At 35.6% G+C, this 20387-nt stretch overlaps 2 protein-coding genes across 2 annotated transcripts in view; both read left to right on the top strand.

Moving 5' to 3' along the window:
• The window catches only part of LOC113108407 (protein disulfide-isomerase A5-like), a 46129-nt gene extending 37935 nt beyond the window's left edge, over window positions 1–8194 (top strand). The window contains exons 15-17 of the mRNA XM_026271529.1: window positions 328–398; window positions 5119–5253; window positions 6644–8194. Of these exons, the coding sequence (XP_026127314.1) occupies window positions 328–398; window positions 5119–5253; window positions 6644–6724 (287 nt within the window). The 3' untranslated portion in view covers window positions 6725–8194. The remainder of the gene's footprint in view (window positions 1–327; window positions 399–5118; window positions 5254–6643) is intronic.
• Window positions 8195–12956: 4762 nt separating this feature from the next.
• Window positions 12957–20327, top strand: LOC113108406 (vesicle-trafficking protein SEC22a-like). The gene is made up of 7 exons (XM_026271527.1): window positions 12957–13112; window positions 13569–13773; window positions 14963–15126; window positions 16219–16398; window positions 16586–16704; window positions 17075–17140; window positions 18004–20327. The coding sequence occupies exons 2-7, from the start codon at window positions 13592–13594 to the stop codon at window positions 18202–18204; spliced, it is 912 nt and encodes a 303-aa protein (XP_026127312.1). The 5' UTR covers window positions 12957–13112; window positions 13569–13591; the 3' UTR covers window positions 18205–20327.
• Window positions 20328–20387: the final 60 nt, after the last annotated feature.

The raw sequence follows: 20387 nt of genomic DNA, 5'->3' as shown, positions 1-20387 counted from the left end.
TGATGGACACATATTGCCTCAGGAAAGCCCCAGCTGGGCCGTCTATGAAAATAATAAAGTGACTCTTGACGTGCTATAAAGTTGAATTCTGTCAGTTTAACCTGCTAAATGCAGGCAGTAATAGATTACGTGCGTATTTGTTTTTCTTAAGTTATTGTCATTTAAGTCATCTCTTTTTATTTGTAAAGAATTCAGTCATTGTGTTGTGTTCTTTTGCTTTAGTATTCATCTCTGTATTCATCTGTTTGTGTACGCTGGGATATATCACCCCTGGCATTATAAGGTGAGACAGCTCGATGAATACTTATATCTTACTGTTTTCCCCAGGGTGTCCGCACTGCAAGAACGCCGTCCCTCATTTCACCACAGCAGCTGAGCTGTTCAAAGAAGACCGCAAGGTGAGGCTCAACACCATTAAGGAGATTTCCAGCCACTCTAAATAACAAACCCTTTCAATTGACTCCTAGGTTCTGTCAAGTGAAATCAAGTTCTCCCTCTCTCATTCAAACAGCCTTCACACATCCTAGAATTGAATCTCTTTTCATCTCCAGAATGTTCGCAAGGTCTTCAATGTCACAGTCACTGTGTGTCTGACGCCGTTGACCTTCAATCTTCTACCTCACTTGTTATCCGTCTAGTGTTTCTCTGTTGATTTCTATATTATACAGTGAGGCAGACGATGCTGCCTTGGCCATGTTTTATCAGATCAAGTCACTACAAGACTTCTTTGCCCCTTTAAAGACTTATGTTGGCGTGTGGATGCTTATGGCTTGTGGCGGAATTGTATTCGGATCTTTTCGGTTTATGGAATGTTTTTGAAAAAAAGTCTCTTAAAGGAACACTCCACTATTTTTGTAACTAGGCTAATTTTCCTACTTCCTTAGCTAAACACTTGAGTTTTACCATTATCGAATGCATTCAACTGATCTCTGGGTCTGGCAGTAGCACTTTTAGCTTAGCATAGATCATTGAATCTGATTAGATTGTTAGCTTCACGCTCAAAAATGACCAAAGAGTTTAGACATTTTCCGTATTTAAGATTTGAATCTTCTGTAGTTACATTGTGTACTAAGACTAATGGAAAATAAAAAGTAGCAATTTTCTTGGTCGATATGGCTGGGAACTATAATCTCATCCCGGCGTAATAATCAAGAAACTCTGCTGCTGTACTATGGGTGCAGCAGGCGCAGTGATATCACGCAGTGCCTGAAAATAGTCCCCAGCTAGTTTGTGTTGTTGCAGAGTGGCTAGGGATTATTTTCAGGCACTGTGTAATTTGCTGGGATCTGTGGCATTTTGTTGCAGACTAGGTGAAAACTTAACACATTAAGGCAAACAAGCTTAAGTATTGTAGTGTGCATGGCTTAACTTTTAAATTCACACATTGCTTTCATTTTGACGAGTGCCGATGTTTCACACTTCATACACGTCTCTCTGAGTAACAAACACTCCATCTCAGGCTTCTACACGCTAACATTTCACCATTCTCTAAATCTTTCCTTTTTCTCCCAAAACTTCTTTGAAAGTAGCTGTCTCGCTTTTGGATCTTCAGGGGCCTTTAAAAACATTTCCTTTGGCTTCTTTAACAGCAGACATTTATCACTGGCCATAAGACAGTGATGTTGAATTGTTATTTGCAAATGTCTATAATTCATCAGGCACAACGTCAGTCCTCTTCAATTTCCCTTTTGCTCTTGAGTTTAGATTTGCGCATAATGGTTAGTCAGATGGACTGCATTTGGAAATTCACTTTGCCAAGATTCAAATGGAGCCAGTTTAGTTTTTTTTTTGTCTTAGATTTTGTGCTAACGCCCTTAAAGATATTATTAAAAACAGATACTGTTTGTCTGAAGACTAAAAGCTCTGTTCATGAAGCTCCATCTGCCGGTTTTTTCACAAAGAGTGAGCCACTTCAGAGCAGTCTGTGAGACCATACGAGCATCACAAGCTTTTTTATTATTCACACATTATATCACGGGACTGTTGAATGCTTGATTCAGATTTGTTGACAAACATTCTAAGGTGTGCAATTATTTATATACAGCTATGAAATGGTTCCTGGTTTTGAGATCATATTACAGTTACATATCACTTTGCTCAAATGATTTTAGCTACTTCGAATGTCCTTCCAGCCTAAAACAGCAAATTAACCTAAACCCACAAAGACTGGCCAATAAAACAATTATGACAAACAATAGGATAAGGATTCCATGTTGTTGCCCAATAAATTACCTTTTTATCTATGGAAAGCACACTTTTTTTCTTCTCTCTCTGTCTCTGCATGCACAAACATACTACCTATGTTTCCATCCAAAATTGCAAATTTAACTTATTGGAATATTGCCTAAAATATTTGCAAATAAAGCACTGTTTACGTCCAATATTATTCACATTAAAGCTGCAGTAGGGAACTTTTGACGCTCTAGCGGTTAATAAACAGAACTGCTTGCGTCTTGCGGAATAACATCGTAGCCGGAACTACTTCTCTCTGTTTATGTCTATGAAGAATCACAAAGGTACTGGGTTACTCTGCCGCGGTACCCCGAAGCAATCTAAAATAGTCTGAATATAAACACTTATTATAGGTGCACCCTAGTGATTCAGGACAAGCTAAAAACACGGTTTGGAAACGATGTCTTGGGGTGTGATAACCGTGGTATACGTGAAATTGATTGACTCTGGGCCGTTCAATTATTGAAAAATAATGCATTTTTCAATAATTCAACAGGCCACTGTCAATTATTCCTTAGTTCATATCCTGTATAAGGAACTGCTCACTCATTCACTCATCCATTATTCACTAGTGAATACTATACTGCACTATATAGAAAAAAGCTGAGGGAAAATGAGTTACATATGATATCAAGGATTCCCAAGAGCAATTCCAGTCTCACCTCTCATACTGAAATGCATTTCCAATTTTTTTTATTTGATTTATTTATTAACTTTTTAGGATGTTTACAAAGATAAAGAATAGAAGGAATAGAAAGAAACAGAAATTTAAAGCTGGTGAGAGTTTTGACATACAAGCCATGTTTTAGTAAATAATGTGGATGGAAATGTATATGAGGTCTTTTTCCAAGTCGTCTTGCCTTAATTCCAATAAAAATTGGTGCAATGGTAGTAAAGATTAGATAAGATTAGTGTACCTCAAAACATTTCATTCAAACCCCACATATGGATGTAGTTTGGATTGGGTTCACTTTTCAGACTACAAAGAGTTGAATATGCTAAACAATCAGATTTTGCTTTTCTTAGGATTCCCCAATATGCCCATCAATTTTTATTCATTGATGCATCAAAATAATTCTAGGTCAGTTGAATTTGAACATAAATGTGACCCTTACAGGAGGTTTGTTTAACTGTATCAAGAGTTTGTGTTTCTGGTTCCACTTAGAGTCCAATTATCTCCTGGTTCCACTGTTCATCCTCTGTTCTCATTAGTGTTCATTTCCTTTATGTACAGTGCATTAGTAAACATCTTGAATGGCCTTCTAGCAGTAAAAGGGCTTAGAACCTCATTCCTTCAATTCTTAATATAAAGCCTCTTTGCACTCTGTTGTTTCTGCTTGACTATTAAACAGTTTTTTTGTAGTGAAAGCTAACAGATGCAGTCCAATTAAATACAACAGACATCAATTGTGGAAAAAGACTAATGGTTTAAAGCCTAGTCTTGGTTCAGATGTTTTTTGTTGACCTGTTTTAACTTAATACCTCCAAATGGAAATAACTCATCTTCTGTAATATTCATGAACTCACTGGCCGTTTCATTTCCTGTCTGCAATGACCTGGGCTCTTTCTCTGTGCGGTTAATAATTACTCTCTGAGAAGGATCTCTGTGCCTTTGTGAATGACCTTTTATTTTTTTTTATACCTCATCCATCTCATAAACCACTTTCTGTAAGCACGAAATCCAGAGTTTCCATGAGTCTTATGTCGCTTATAGAAAAATCAGTCAAGTGCCAAGAGGATATTCCACCAACACGAGGATCGATATTAGAATTTGCCGGCAAACAAAGAAACAAGTTGTATTGAATTAAGAGTGAAAATACTACATGCCAATTTCACTAGATTAATTCATTCGTATATCGGCAAACATGGTTGCCATGAAGATAAATATTTAATTATGCAAAGAAGGCTTTTTGTTTTCACCTTTCGAGTGATAAAATGCACTAAATACTATTTGGCAAGATTATTAAAATATGCCTTGACAGCATCTCTTTTTTTTATTAGAGAAAAAAAAAGACTAAAATATGTCGTTCATCGAGAGACATTTATAGTTCATTTATTTTGTGTTCCGCTTACTGCCGTCCTCCGATATCCTCAGCATAAATCTTTGCTCTTGTTTTAATGTTGGGGTGTTTGTTATATTATTTTATCCTACGCTGCTTTGAATGGCCTTTCTTGACAGGAATGTATTACTCATTTTTCATTACCCTATAAAGAACGGCAGGCTAAATTCAGGACGAGTGAAACGGTTCAGTCAGTGCCAAAGCAGCTGTGCTGTTAGATTTCACAGTTACGTTCTTTTCACACATTAAAATATCTACTCCAAAGGGCATAGAAGTTTGATTTTAGGTGCTATTGACTGTCAGCTTCAGGGTTTTTATATGTTGCTGTCATTCCTTCTTAATTGTTTTTGCCATATTAGAAGGTTTATATACAAACCAATGGCCATCAAGAAGATTCAAATGCGCTGCCATGCAGTCTTATGGATTATTGAGTAGTGTTTTACATCTCTGTAAATTAGCCCAATGGAAACCCAAATGTTTAGTTCAGTCCACACAATATGTAATACATATCAGTGCAGTTAGGCTGTTTGATTGAAAATGTGTTTCAAATATACAGCTTTCTCTAGGGAAAGTAAATGATCAGACAGACAGCATAATTCCTCATCACAGACTACTTCCTGCACAACTCTCAAACTCATGGCTTATTTACTGTTAAAAAAAGTGCTTTTATGTTTCCAATAAGTCTTGATAGATGCAACCACAGCTCTGTATATATCACATAGCCATTGTAATGCTATTTGATACAGCATACTTGGGGGAAGTAAGGGTATTTAATCTATGACAGAACTGTTTCATGTCAAAATAATGATGCTTTAATTCCTTTCAGATTGCATATGCTGCAGTGGACTGCACAAAGGGACAAAACCATGAGTTGTGTAAACAGGAGGGGGTTGAGGGCTACCCGTCATTCAATTATTACAATTATGGGAAGTTCAGTGAGAAATACAATGGGGAAAGAGCGGTAAGTGCTCTTTATTGTGAGTGATTTTTATTTAATACAGTGGCCCTATTAAGAGAAACATAAAAATGTATGAATGTTATTGCATATGACAGAAAATCAATGTTGAAATTTTAGATCAAAGAAAGCACAAGCACACTTTTCAAAAAAATGCTTAATGGGTTTGAAATGATAAGGATTGGATCATGATTGAGATGATCCCGTTTCATTGAGTCGCAATGGGGATAATTCGCGCCACGAATTATCATGCTTGGTGTGAATAGCCCCATTAGGGATCAATTGTTTTGATTTGAAAAGCATCAACACACTGATCATTCACACTGAATTTTTGCTTTCAGTGTAAAAAGCCCTTAATTTATTTGCACATGCCACCTTTATTTTGTCTTGGTTAATCTACAGTGGTTCTCAAACCTTTTACAGTGGCATGTCCCCTGGGGCATTTAACCTTCTTCTGTGTACCCCATTTCTTTCGCTTAGACCACAGTCACACCTTTTCATTTAAGGACAATATTTAACCCCCTTTAATTAAGTCACCGGTGCATTTTTAACTTTAGAGGCAATGTTTTCCTAGCCTTATTAATTGAATGCCATGTTTTATTTTATATTCTTAAAAATGTAAAAGTTTAAAAAAAAATCTAATGTGACATAAGTTTTCACAACATAGCTGTAGACACACCAACTCTATTGCAGGTTTAATTGGAAAATTATTATTTGGTTGCAAAATATAACAAAAATATTGACTACATTGTGTTAAAAATGTAGTCTACATTTAAAATGTAAATTAATTTAATATTTTTTTTTTTCACTTTAACTGTTGTATAAAATCAATGTCACATTTCCAGTTGTTTGAATATTTAGGTAAAATTACATTCTTGCTCGTACTCGCACAGGGAATATTTTTATATTGAAGAGAGTTTCTTAAATCAATCTCTATGTACAGCCCGTGTATTTGTTCTTCGTACTATTAAGTGCTAAAAACCTACTTGAACGATACATTGAACAGCAGTGCAATTGTCAGAAAAACATGCTTGGTTTTAATGTTACTTTAAGATGCAGTAGAATTAAATGAATGGCAAAAATTAGCATTTTTATTTGTGTACCCTCTCCATCACGTCACATACCCCCGGGGTACACATATCCCTGGTTAGAGAACCACTGATCTAATACATTTCATAATGCATTTATCTGCAAGTGTCCAAATAGACCAAGTCTTTTTGGGGCCACTGTGGTGATTGTTTATGTGTGTGTATGTATGTGTGTATATATATATATATATATATATATATATATATATATATATATATATATATATATATATATATATATATATATATATATATATAATGAGATGAATGATTTTTCATTTCTCACTTACTCTGTCTACCCCCTACAGGAAGCTGGCTTTACTGGTTTCATGAGAAATCTCAGGGGCCGAGACCAAGAGAAAGTGGGCAAGCGGAAGGAGGAGCTCTAATAATGTGGGGGTGGTTCCTATAAATGGGATGAGCCTATCATTGCACTGTGACTTGGGCAGGGACATCCCAGCACTGATGCCACAGACTTGAAACCTCAGCTAAAAAGGCTATTTTTTTATACAGCTGTGCCCTTATGTTTGTAATACCAATGTACAACCATCAGACAACTTTGTTTTGTTTTGTTTTCCTCAGACATTTTGTGAAATTGTTTCCAAATACTGTGACTTCAGTTACTGAAATACACACCTGAAATCTATGCAACACTGGGCCCTCACTCGCCAGGGTCCCATACGTGTGATGGGGGCTGGTGTTTAATGGGGAAAACCAGTTATCGCCATGATACATTGCCGTCACTCCCATTCCAGTGAGGAGTAATAATGTGTACAATCGCATCTGCAAATATTTTTGTACAAAAAAAAAAGGAAAAAATGCTGTATGACATCATGGTTTTGGCAGTAAAAAAAACAAGATGGAGAAAGTTGTTGTAGATGAAATTTGTGGCCTTAAATGTTTGAATAACTGTCGTCCAAATATTTTACTCTTTTTCAAGAATTATAGTACTAGGGCCAAAATACAAGTACATGCATTCAAGCAAGTAGTTTTTCCCTCATGTTTTATTGTCAGTTATCAGATAAAATGACGTAACAAAACTGGAAATGCCGAAATAAAAATGAAAAAAAAAAATTTTTTTTTAGATTGAAACCGTATTTCAGAATGAATTCCTAGCAGTTTAATCCATGAAAATTTCTGGGCCCTTCACCTTCCATTGTAAATGAATGTTTCTGCTTATTTTAAAAGTCTTGTCCGGTTTAAATGTCTAGTCTGGTTAAGTAGTTTCTGATTTACATTTCTGTTCTAAATCTATAATACACATGGACTTTTCCTCTTCTTAGCATGGGAATGGTGATGATGACTGACCATGGATATTGTCTTCATTTATGCGGGAGCGGGATGGTTTGCTTTAAGGTATGCTGAGTGATGCTCAATTAATATTTCTCAATGGGTTAAACCGTGTAGTGCTGGAGCTCCTTGCCAGATGTTGGCTCTCTTAGTGAGACCCCAACCCTTACCAGTATCTTTGTGGCGACTCCACTATTGTGATTGTGGAAAACTTTCTGCTCTAGGCAGTATACATATTTAATGTTCTTGTAGCTGAACTTTTCTTGTATAATTCAGAAGGTTAGTTCGTTTAATTATAAATAATGTTCTCAGGGATAGCGAAACACAATTGAAGAGCACTATTGCTCATCGTAATTTGCAATCCAGTTGGGTGTTCTCTATTCACGTCGCCGAATTATGAATTGTTTACATGTGTCTTCGGGAGATGGAACACGAAAAAAAAAGCATTGAACAGGAATTTAGTTTACATTTCCTTGCCAAATTTGTGGCAAGAAATATTGAATAAAACATGAGTCAAGAAACGCTGATGCATAGATGTCAATTATATGCAAGATAATGGCTTCAAGTTCTGTCTGTAAGGTTAAAGCGGGATCACATGCTGAATTTGTATTATGTAGCTAAACGTAAAAGAGTCCTTTTGAGGGGAAGCATACAGATATCTTGCCAGAACATGTTCAATAATGGTCCAGAATGACGGATGTATTGGATGAAAGCTTGCACAGATTTGTCTCACTACTTGCAACAACTGTCAAGACATGGTTTGCTTGTGCATTGACATTCTCATCAATATTTGGATGGTCAGGGGCCTTCATCTAGTTCCTCTGAGTTATTCTCTTGAAAGGTCTGCTTTGTCTTATCCCAAAGGTCTGTGGAATGTGGGAGCTACAGTACCACAATGCCAAGAAGTCACTGCTGATTTTTTTTTTTTTTGTGCCCAGCCATATGTACAGTTTTGCTGCATTGAACACAATGCAAAATAAAAGGCATACATTTCCAAGAACCATTGTCAAAATTATTCAAATAACAGTGTGAACATTACTTCTTAATTGGTAATGAACATACTACTTTTAAAGTGCAAAAATGTTAGATTTCAAAAATTTTCAAATCTAAACTGGGTTGAAATGTATTGTTTCACTATTACATTCACCCCAGGGGTGATGGTGATAAAAACCAATAGACTTAAATTAAAGATATATCAGAATATTTTACTATATATATATATATATATATATATATATATATATATATATATATATATATATAATATTTTATAATTAAGACGTTGGCAACTGCACAGAAACATATTGCTTTACCCACAAAATAATAATACCCACATTGCAATGCTTGGTACTATGCCAATTTTTTTATGATGTTTTGCACAGAAAGGCAAAAACTTTTGCTGGACAAATACATACTATAGTTTGCAGACAACACATTTGTTTTATGTTTGAAAGTTATTGTCTGCAATAAGGCCACACATACTTGGTGTAATTAAATTTTTTTTACTTCCCTGAAAGTAGGATAACAGTAAATGCACACGTGCTTATTAGATATCAACTTTTATAATACTATATGAAAACAGGACGTCAGACCAGAGGCCTGTTATTTTGGAGTTGGTCTTTTTCGTTTCACTATTAAGGGAAATATGGAAAGATATGTCACTGCTTTTGAAATTAATGAGAAAATTAGTCTTCCCCTGCTGTCATTTAATACCTCTGCTGTTTTGGTGACTACAACAAATAATTTGCCTGATGAAACTGCGAAAACTATTTCTTATCAAACTCTTCTGTCAGGCTATTTACGGAAGTCTTCCTGGACTAATTCTGTCATGATCTCAAACAAGCCAAGCCCTTTGCCATCTTACTGCACAGGAGCCCTTGTAAGAGGCATGAGCTTTTTGCCAGATTGAAAACACGAGGGATGAGTCACTGTTGGACATTTAAATGGCTGCCCGTGGAGAAACACCTGCTGATGAAATGCATGTGTTGTCAAGTGCAATATGTGACTGTTTAATGGTTTGGAGAGAAGGATGGTTCCATCAAAATAACATGGAGGAAGCTTACTGAGGGTGCAGGCTATTACATTTGCCTGGATGCACCCCTACATGTCAGGACCAGAGGTAAAAGGAGGACAAGAAAATGCCAGATGAACCGAAGTTAAGAAGTAGAAGATAAATACACATTATGCTCTGTGTACAGACATTGGGTGATGACAAATGTTAATAAAGCATATCCCATCTCATTGACTTTAAACACCCAGGAAATGGCGAGGAGCTGTCATAATCCAGACATGGCCTGTCAACCACCTTTCTTTATCACCAGGAAATTGTTTGCCAGTCCAGACTGAATGCAGGCCAATAATTTGTATCTGTCAAGCACATAGCAACTTCATAACACTGGCAAAAAATTGTCTGCTATTGAAATGTTTTCCTTTTTTCAGAAAGAGAAGAACCCTTTCACCAAAAAACAAAACAAAACAAAAACAAAAAAACAAAAAAAACCAATGAGCTGATAACAAAAATGCAATGCAATGCATAACATTTCTGTTGTAGAGCATATTGTTTCACATACTGAAATGATCAGTTAGTTCAACACAGTCCTTTCAGCTCTTGGAGAGAAAATGAATAGCCTATGGAAATAACAAAAATGCAATACATAATGCAATTAAAATCTTTAAAATAGTATATATATATATATATATATATATATATATATATATATATATATATATATATATATATATGTGTGTGTGTGTGTGTGTGTGTGTGTGTGTGTGTGTGTTATAACCTGTGTGACTGAGTCTTTAGATTAACTCATTAGCATGTGAGATTCAAGAAATTAATGTTATGCTGTTGAGTGGAAACAAACAACTATTATTCAGAATTGCTTGGTTCCATTTGAGCAGAAGATAGTTATGATTTACTTACATTTTAGTTAGTTACAATATTGCGGCTACTTTGTCAATTTTTGCTCCGCCAATAAAAATAGTTCCAAACAAAGCGAATTGACTGCTGGCATCGAACGAATCCGTGTTTGAAATTAATCATTCAGGACTCATTCATAAATAAAGTCACTCGTTTGGTCAGAAGCAAATGAATCGATGCAATTGGAAGGCAATTATAATAATTGTTTTATAATATATTGTTGACAAATCAATAAAATATGATCAATCTTAAATTCTGCATAACTGGATGTTTTTAAATAAACACTGACAAAAACTATACAAGCTTTTAAGCAGGATGATATGACGATATGTAACATTGATCTAATTCAACACCCAGATTCAGACCAACCTGTTTTGTATTAACAAAATGCTTTCACAGACAAAATTGCTTTACTTATTTCCCCGGCACATTTAAATGTCAGGAAACATGATTCCTAGCTGCATATCCATATGGACACTGGATATTTGGTAAGTTGTAAGGAACACTATATCGAGTCCAGCTGCCTTTAACTCGCATTTTCACAACTTCCCTATTACATCCGTTCATGTGGCAGTCTTTTTTTGCCACTCAGTCAGGGGATGTGTTCCATGGGAAAGTGACGTCAGTGAATATCCTCTATACAAGATGTAGGCTACATTCATATCCTAGCCATAACTCAATTTTTATGACTCTAACCCTGATATATTCTTTTGTTAATATTCAACAGTGTTAATTGTCTCTCCAGTTACTTTCTGTTGTAGAGCATATTGTTTCACATACTGAAATGATCAGTTAGTTCAACACAGTCCTTTCAGCTTGTGGAGAGAAAATGAATAGCCTATGGAAATATTCAATAATACAAGTCACTGGGACAAATCTCTCAGTAACAGAAGTCAATGGCATAAATACAACCCCATTATCTTTACTGGAGGAATAAAGATTTTTCTCCAGCCTCGCTCAGAAAGCAATAATCAAATGATGTGCTCCACTTGCCAAGAAATCCATATAAACTCATTCTGTTTCACAGATGTGGCAGTAAAAGCAAAAAAAGCATATGTTTTCTTAGCCGCAACAGAAGCAGAATAAGAAAATGACACTTTTGAGCTTTAATTGGGTTTCATGAAAAAAGACACCCAAAGGCTGCGAGTTAGCGTCCCTCGAAATGCATAATAATTCTGGTGTTGTTTTTAATCATCCATAAAATTGATATTACTACTGGATCAGTCATTTACAGGGTGCTTTAGGGATGAATGAGCATTTGGCAGGAGGCAGCGTTTCCTAAAGTGATGTCTATATCCGCTTTACCCAACCCACTGAGGTTGATCTTTTACTCTTCCATATGTTGCTGCAGTATTTTCAGCCCACTTTACCACTCCACATCCTGTCAGTATGAATGACAACATCTTCACTTGTCACCTTGACACTCTTGCACTAAATACGTAGCTTTAGACTGCCAGCTATTCATCAAGCTGTCCATGTACAGAACATCAATCTTCAATGCATGGCTCACACTGCATGCTGTGAAGTGGATGTTTCCAGGAGGTCACTTTAGGCTGAAGATCTCTCGGTTTCATCCTTGTAAAGACATTGAGTGTGAGTGATGAATGAATCGGAATGATTCACATCAAAGATCATGCGTTTGACACTGACAGAACTACAAAACTCACATACAAAAAAAATCTGATTTTGTAAAAAATAAGAATGCTATATTTAAACTCAAAGCAGAGGTTGAAAAATGTAGATGTGTATTACAGGCCTATGTTTTTTTTTTTTTTTTTTTTTGTGGTGTGTCATCTAAACATCAACATTTGTGATTGTATTTATTCCATCTGATGCTCTGTAGTTAGTGCATCTCTTTTTTGTGACTGGATGGAATTATGTTTTTATATTATAAACATCACAAGGCTTTTTTTTTTTTAATTGGTATTCATGAGTAAATTAAATAGACTGGAGAAAGGTTTTTATTATAATTATTTTATTTTGTAAACTAGAAAAGTAAAGTTAAACCCCCTCACAAATAGCTTAATTATGAATTCACAGTCAGCATCATAACTCCACAATAGATCTGTTCAAGAAACTCTGATATTTTGCACCTCTGCATCACTATTTCATAGCCTTTGTTTGCTCTTTCTAATATACACGACAAACACAGTATGCTATATTCTTAACATGTAGCCTATGTTCTGATAAAACAAATGTAGTAGAAATACAGAAAAAAATCAGGGGACAATCTACAGAAATGTGACAAACCAGCAGACATAGGCTATAAATCACTTCTTAAATAAGCAAATTTATTAATTAAGATAATCCAGGCTAATAATAAATGGTTTACAGTCTGACTGGTTTACTGACGTTCACCAGCCACGTCACACAGCCGAAAGCCGAAGCTTGACCGAACTACGACGAAGATAGACGAAACTGGCCGAAGCTGTATATCCAACGTGAGCAGAAGCATCTGCTATGAGACCTGAAGGAAGAGCTCTGCGATCACGATAGTATATAAGCAAAGCATCTTAAAAAGGATTATAATGTCTTAATATATTTAAAACGGCTCATGTCAGTGGGTATGTACAGCTAACAGTGACAATGTATACAATAAGAGTCGTTTAATATCATGCCGCAAATAGTCTTGCTGTGGTAGCAGTGACATCTAACGTTACTCCAAATCACTGCGTATAATTGCAATGTGTATTTTTTTTAGCTATTTGTTTCAGTTAAAGTCTTATAAGGCTGTATAATTAGATGTGTGCCTTTGTAGTGCATAGAGCAATCAGCAGACGTGATCTGTTGAAAAGCTATCAGCCAACAAGCTAATGTTGTTATTAGCCTAGCACAGTGTGCTGCAGATTTCATGAGTCTGCATGAAAATAATTGATATTTTTCGGTCTTATTTCCTATTAATTTAGTTTCTACTTTTGTATATAATATTCTACTTTGTTAGCAGAAAACGCTGAGAGTGGGACGGAAATGAAGTAATGTATGCACTGATGGATGATTTCCTCTCTCTCTCATTGTTTCAGGTGTCCACTGAGCTGCCTGTAAGATGTCTCTGGTGCTGTTTGCGTCTGTGGTGAGAGTGAGGGACGGTCTACCACTCTCAGCCTCCACAGACTATGAACAGGATAAAGGATTTCAGGAGACTACGAAACATCTCAAGGGTCTATCCAAAAAACTCGGCCAGTTTCCTGATCGCTGCTCACTCAGATCTGGCCTTTATAACATCAAGTGAGTTATCTATGAAACTGAAAGTGCCTTTTTTTCTTTTACACTATATTACTTGGTTCTGCATAGCATCTCGCTCTCACACAATTACACAGTTCTACAGGGGCATAAACTCCATGACCGCAATTAAAATACATAAAATACATTAAGAATTTTCCATCTGCATGTTCCTTGCAAAGTATAATGTCATTTTTATTTGAAACAATTACTGAGCTAATCAACCAAATGATACATTTTGAACCATGTTTTTTGCAACCCCCTTAGGAACTTGTTTTAATTGATTATCTAACTCTCAGACATGTGTACGAGAACATTTTATTATTTTTCTAATAACTGTCAATCGGAACTAAGTATATGTTAAACAGGGAAACGATTGTGCATGTATACAATTAATTTTGGAGTGAAAGCATTTTGATAAATTTGCACTTTAAGAAAAATGTACATTCTGTCATCATTTTTCTTTCCCATTATTTTTTTATAAAATCAAAGCATACCATATAACGAATGGGGCCTTCAAATCCACTAATTCATCTGTTTTGGAGCTTGACGGGTGATGGTCATTGTATATGCACTAGTGGTAGCTGTAACATTCTTCCGAATATCTGATTTTGTGTTCTGTAAAACAGAATTGGAACGACTTTAGAATGACTAAATGATGACAGATTTGTGATCATTCGTTTAATTAAAATATCTCAGCAAAAACAAATGACACAGTAGGGTGGACCGCTCTGACTGCCAACTGTTCTGATGTAAAATTTAAAGTTCCCCGTCAGCAAGGTCTAATTCAGATGCATTACACTGAGGGACCCAGGGGTGACCATTTCATAGCCTGGCTGCTATTCATCACTGCTAACTTCACAAGCAGGCTCTGGAGTGGACTGTTTCATCTCTCCAAACAGACGTTAACGTGAAGAGACACACTGACAAAGTTTCTTTCCTGAGGCGAGGCACTAAACTGTCCTCAAAGGGAAAACTAAGAGGGTTCAAAGAGAGCTCTGTGAACATACAGATCCAGAACAGGTGTACAGGCTGATTTTAATCACAATGGTTGTTGGAAGTCTTTGAAATGGACTTGCATGTTCAGTGAAAGACCTTTCCCTCCCTATTTGTGGCAGATGTCCTGTAAATTTTATTTAAATGAAATTGACACTACAAGTTTGATGTAAACTCATACATGTCTCGCTTTCTATAGTTTCACAAGCTCTCTTGGAGTCGGGTACCTGATGGTTTGCACAGAAAGCTATCCCAATGTCCTGGCCTTCAGCTTCCTGGACGAGCTTCAGAGAGAGTTCATTGTCACGTATGACACCAAGAGGATCAACAGCGCTTTGAGGCCTTTCTCTTTCATTGAGTTTGGTGAGTTTAACCATTCAAAAGTTTGGGGTCGGTAGGATATATTCATGTTTTTGAAAGAACAGTTTTGGGTTCACCAAGGCTGCTTTTATTTAATCAGAAAGATTGTAAAAACAGTAATATTGCGAAATATCTTTGAAATTTAAAATATCAGTTTTATACTTTTAAATGTTTTAAAATGTAGTTTTTTCCTGCAGTGGACAAGCTGAATTTTCAGCAGCCATTACTTCAGTGTCACATTGACCTTCAGAAGTCATTCTAATGTGATCATTTGGTGCTTAAAATACATTTCTTATTATTGTGCTGCTTATTATTTTTGTAAAAACGGTGATGCATTTTCTTAGGATACTTTGATGAATAGAAAGTTGATAAGAACAGCATTTAATAAAAAAACAAAAACAAAAAAAAACAAATGTCTTTACAATCACTTAAAAAAAATCCTATATTAATTTTAAAAAAATTGCTTAACCCTTTCGAACAATAGTGTATACTTTATTTCTATACAGGTTTCATTTTTATCGGAATATTGTTATTACTCAAAATTTTAACTCAAACCCTTAAACTACTTGATACCTAATTAACAACTTGATTCATTCTGAAAGTAGTAATAACTTGCAGTTCAGTAATAACTTGGAGTTCATTTTCCAATAAGAATAAGGACAACTTAATAGAAATATATTTTCTTGCCATTATTTCTTGTTTTTATCATCTCATTTAATTCAGTTAATTTTATTCAGCACTGAAAAATATCTGTAATAATTCTGCTTAAATCAGTTTAACATGGGCAGTTTCGCCAACCTTAAGCATTAGCTGAATCTCTGAAGAGCATAATTTGCATATTTGAGTAAACATCAGTGGAGTTGCATCTTATGTGTAACCATTTAAATTGAGTCACTCCGTTTTGGCTCGGAATCTTTGAGATTTATTTAAGTAAGGAATAATTGACGACGGGACCGTTGGATTAAATAAAAATTAAACGCAGCCTAAAGACCTTCCATTTAACGTGTATTGAAATGCACTGAGGCCATTTGTAACATATAGAGCATGATGTGCTTGAAGCATTCATCTTCTAAGCTGCTTCTATGGTTTTGACAGATAACTTCATTCGGAAAACCAAGCAACGTTACAACAGCCCACGTTCCCTCTCCACCAAGATTAATCTGGCCGACATGCAGACTGAGTTCAAGCTCCGACCTCCTTATCAGCTGTCCGCCGAAGACATTGGAACAATCAACGGCTTCTCACAACACAAGCAGTCTAAATATAAAGGCATAGGTAGGGAACACACTGTGAACACAGCATGTAAACTTGCCTTTTGTTTTCAAGAAGCAGAACATTTTGAAAGACCATGAGCACATGCGTGATCAGAACAGCCAGAGAGATTTGCATCGCGGGTTTCTTTCTGCAAATATTGAAATCTAGTTGTTTTGACACAGATTCTGTGCTTGATTTATTCCTGCAGCTCCTAATCAAATGTTGGAGGCCATCACCCTGTCTGGTCTCGTCGCCTGCGTCCTAAGTGTCCTGTGCGGCGCTCTTAATTTGCTGCGGGGAGTCCACGCAATAGAAAGTGTATTGCAGGTAACTTAAATCATGCACTAATAGTAATGCTGCCACTTTTATTTTGGGCTTTGTTTCTTTTATTGATTAAAACGTTGGACTAAACATTACTTTTAAATGAATAAGTACCATTGTAATATAATAAATCATAACTAATGGATAGTAACCGTACTCTTGAATAATTTGTCAGACTTTGCACTTAGGTGTAATGTGATTTTCCTCTTCCATAAACAGAACAGTTTTGCTTGGCTTTGTATATTGCACTGATAAGTGAGCACTTGAGTCCTGGCTCTAGTAATTCATCCTCTTGTGTTAGCACATGGCTTCCTGTTGTAATTTGTTCACTCTTTAACACAGCACCATCTTGCCTCTTTTTCTGCTTCATCTGCAGAACGAGGATGAAGACTTTAATTACGTAGTTGCTTTTTTCCTCGGAACCGTGGCCTGTGTGTATCAGGTAAGTGACTGCAATCTGACCGTGAGTTACTGTCGACCTGCCAGGCTTCATTTCCTCTGCTCTCTGTCTCTGTCTGACCAACCGATGCTAATATATCACACTTTTCCTCACAGTCGTGTAAAAGCGGAATCTGGACAATTTGAGAGACATTGAGTTTTACTAGCTTTAAACAAAAGCAGCTTTATTAGTGGTGGGTTCTGCACACAAAAAAATTAGTTTCAGAATCTGTATTTTTGTCTTCTTTCCCAGTGTAAATATGTCAACATCCTTATAACATTTATTTGAAAATGTATATATATATATATATTAAAACTGTTCAAAAGTGTGGGGCTAGTAAAGTTTTTTTTATTATTATTTTATTTTTTTATTGAAAGAAACAAATACTTTTTATTCAGTAAGGATGCATGTGTAAGTGATTTAAAAGTAAATCACTGTTTTCAACATTATTAATAATAAGTATTGTTCTTAAACCAGATTAGCATATTAGAATGATTTCTTAAAGATCATGTGATGCTGAAGACTAGAGGAATGGCTGCTGGAAAAAAACAGCTTTGCTTCACAGGAATAAATTACATTTTAAAATGTTTTAAAATAAATAAAAAACACTTACTTTAAATTAAAATCATATTTCACAATATGACTGTTTATAACCTATTTTTCACCAAATAAATGCAGCCTTTTGTGAGTTTACAAAATATATTTCTTAAAAGAGAAAAAAAAAAAGATACCAACCCCAAACATTTGAATAGTAGGGCATAAACCTTACTAAATTATTTTAGATATATTCTTAAAACAAAGCTTGTACTGAACTTGCTGCTTCCTGCTTAAAAACGTTTTCCTCCTGTTTCTGTTTGTATATCTAGTGTTACTTGTTCGCCTACTTCTCAATTTGGAGGAACATCAAGTCATTCCTGGCCTTTGCTATGATCTGCCTATGTAACATGTATCTGTATGAACTGCGTAACATGTGGCAGATCCTTTTTCACGTGACGGTGGGAGCGTTCATCACTCTGCAGATCCACCTGAGACAACCACAGGGCAAATCACCTGACTACAACGTTTGACCCCCTTGAACACTTTTAAGACTACGTAATGTAGCCCAACATGGCAACCCCAACCTGTTCCCACCACATCGAAGGACCAAAGAACTATGGATTGTGAAGCAGGTTTTACTAAATATTTTGCTATTGTTCAAGAAACATCCGGTCGAGGTCACAGATGAGAAACTGGTGTTCTTGTTGACGCGAAAGGATCATAACCGAGAATTCATAAGCGCACAGTATTAGATTCACGCATTAAATATTGAAGGAAGCATTAACAGATGAATCAGATGTGCACAGTTAATATATTTCACAATAGGAAGGAATTGTTTTTTGTTTAATTGACATCAGGGCTTAAAGGGACCGCTCATCCAGAAATGAAAATTCTTACATCATATCTTGAACAATGGCTTGAACATGGATGGTGAACAGGGTCTGTCGAAAATAAAAAAAAATAATAAATTCTGAAAAAAGCATCAAAATAGCAAATAAATAATTATTATTTACACACAGATGCATATTTTTTATAGGATTGTTTCAATACCAAATCAAAAGTGTATATATAACTTTTTCTCTTTTTTTTTTTGTAATTTGCAATGCTTCATTTGTCTTTTTGTCTTATTTTCAAATAGTTTTTTGCTACAAATATAAGTTTGTAATGATTCAATTGACCGATAACTGATGACGTTTTTTTTTTTTTTCCAAAATGAAATAAATTAATTGAAAAATACTTTTGCTGCACCTTAACTGTGTGTAAGAAACCAATCAAAATGTAAGTTATTATTCACTAGTTTAGTAGTTCATTATAAAAAAAAAAACCTCTTGCTTGACCGTTGTAATAATTCATATTTTATTACAGTAAATCACAGCTTATACCATCATCAAAACATTTCCTTTCGTGTTCCACTGAATAAAGAAATGATTAAAACTTTTCATTCTTGGGTGAACTTGTCCTTTAAGATGTCATTTTAGAATTTTTTGATGTATTGTATGACACTTTCTCTATTGTGATTGTTAAAGCCAATTCATATGCAAGACTTTTTATAGCTGCCTTTTTAAAAAAATTGACCTTGCTGGATTTTCACTCCTTTCTGCAAAATCAGACTTTGGTGATTTTATTTTGTCATATGCTTTCATCGATGCCTAATTTGGGTGTCACTGTGTTTGTGGTCATTAGTCAGACGTCTCTGCTCTGAAAGCAGAATCAGATGTGTTATTTATCAATCGTGTCTATGCTGCCTGCAGGTGTGCTTCCTGCAAATGAATGTGGTTGGCTAAGAGAAATGGAATCACACTAATAGACAGACTCTGTTTTTTACCCCCTCATTGTTTGCTGCCTTTTGTCAACGGGTCTGTTCAGTGACTGTTGAGTGGTATAAATGAGTTCTGTTTTATTCTGTTTCTGTTCACCTGCTTTGTTTTCATTGTGCAAATGACAGGTTGAATGGATGATTGACAGATTAAGGGTCAAGGGGTTTTATAATTCCTCAGACGATGTACGTGCATTTCTTTTTTCCCTAAGTGTCAGTGATCAAAGATGGCATCTGCATCTTTGTATTACAGTGTATCTCAAGGCTCTCTCTCCAGCAGTAGTGCATTGCCAGTTTGTTTGTACTCAGATGAAAGGCCCTGCTTGAAATAATCAGTTAAAAACCCTGATTTGCATGATTGTGTGCTTTCCTTTTTTCTTTTTGCACTTTACGCATTTATAAAATATTAGCAACCAGAGAGGGGGGATACACAAAGTTGAAAAATATTACTGCATTATGTTTTACGAGAAAATACTTCTTTAGTCTTACTACTTAAAAAAGTTCATGTTTAATTCAATGTGTTACTTGTTTCTTTGTAATTAATTGTGAAACTTCCATGCATTTTCAAAGTGAAATGTCTTTCTACACGGGTGTTTTAAAGTGTTGTGTCACTAGTTTCTCTGTCATACACAGTCTAAATGTTTGAATATGTGCTTCTAAGTCACTGAAGTCAAATAAGTTAAGAGGCTCGCCCAATTTATAAACCTGTTGCTATTCTCAAATCCTTAGAGCTGCAGTGATGATGATGATGATGATGATGATTGTGGTTATTAGAAGAAGTCATTTGGCTCTTAGAAGCATGACAAATTAAAGTAATGTTCCAGGTGATCCAGTGAATGCTTTTGTGTATGCGAAAATTACAGCCCATTTAGGCTTATTTGTACTTAGTGAGGGGGG

Source organism: Carassius auratus, chromosome 9 (genome assembly GCF_003368295.1).
Source record: "Carassius auratus strain Wakin chromosome 9, ASM336829v1, whole genome shotgun sequence".
Taxonomy (NCBI): Eukaryota; Metazoa; Chordata; class Actinopteri; order Cypriniformes; family Cyprinidae; genus Carassius; species Carassius auratus.
Note: the sequence above shows the minus strand (reverse complement) of the source record. Positions and strands in the feature narration are given on the sequence as shown.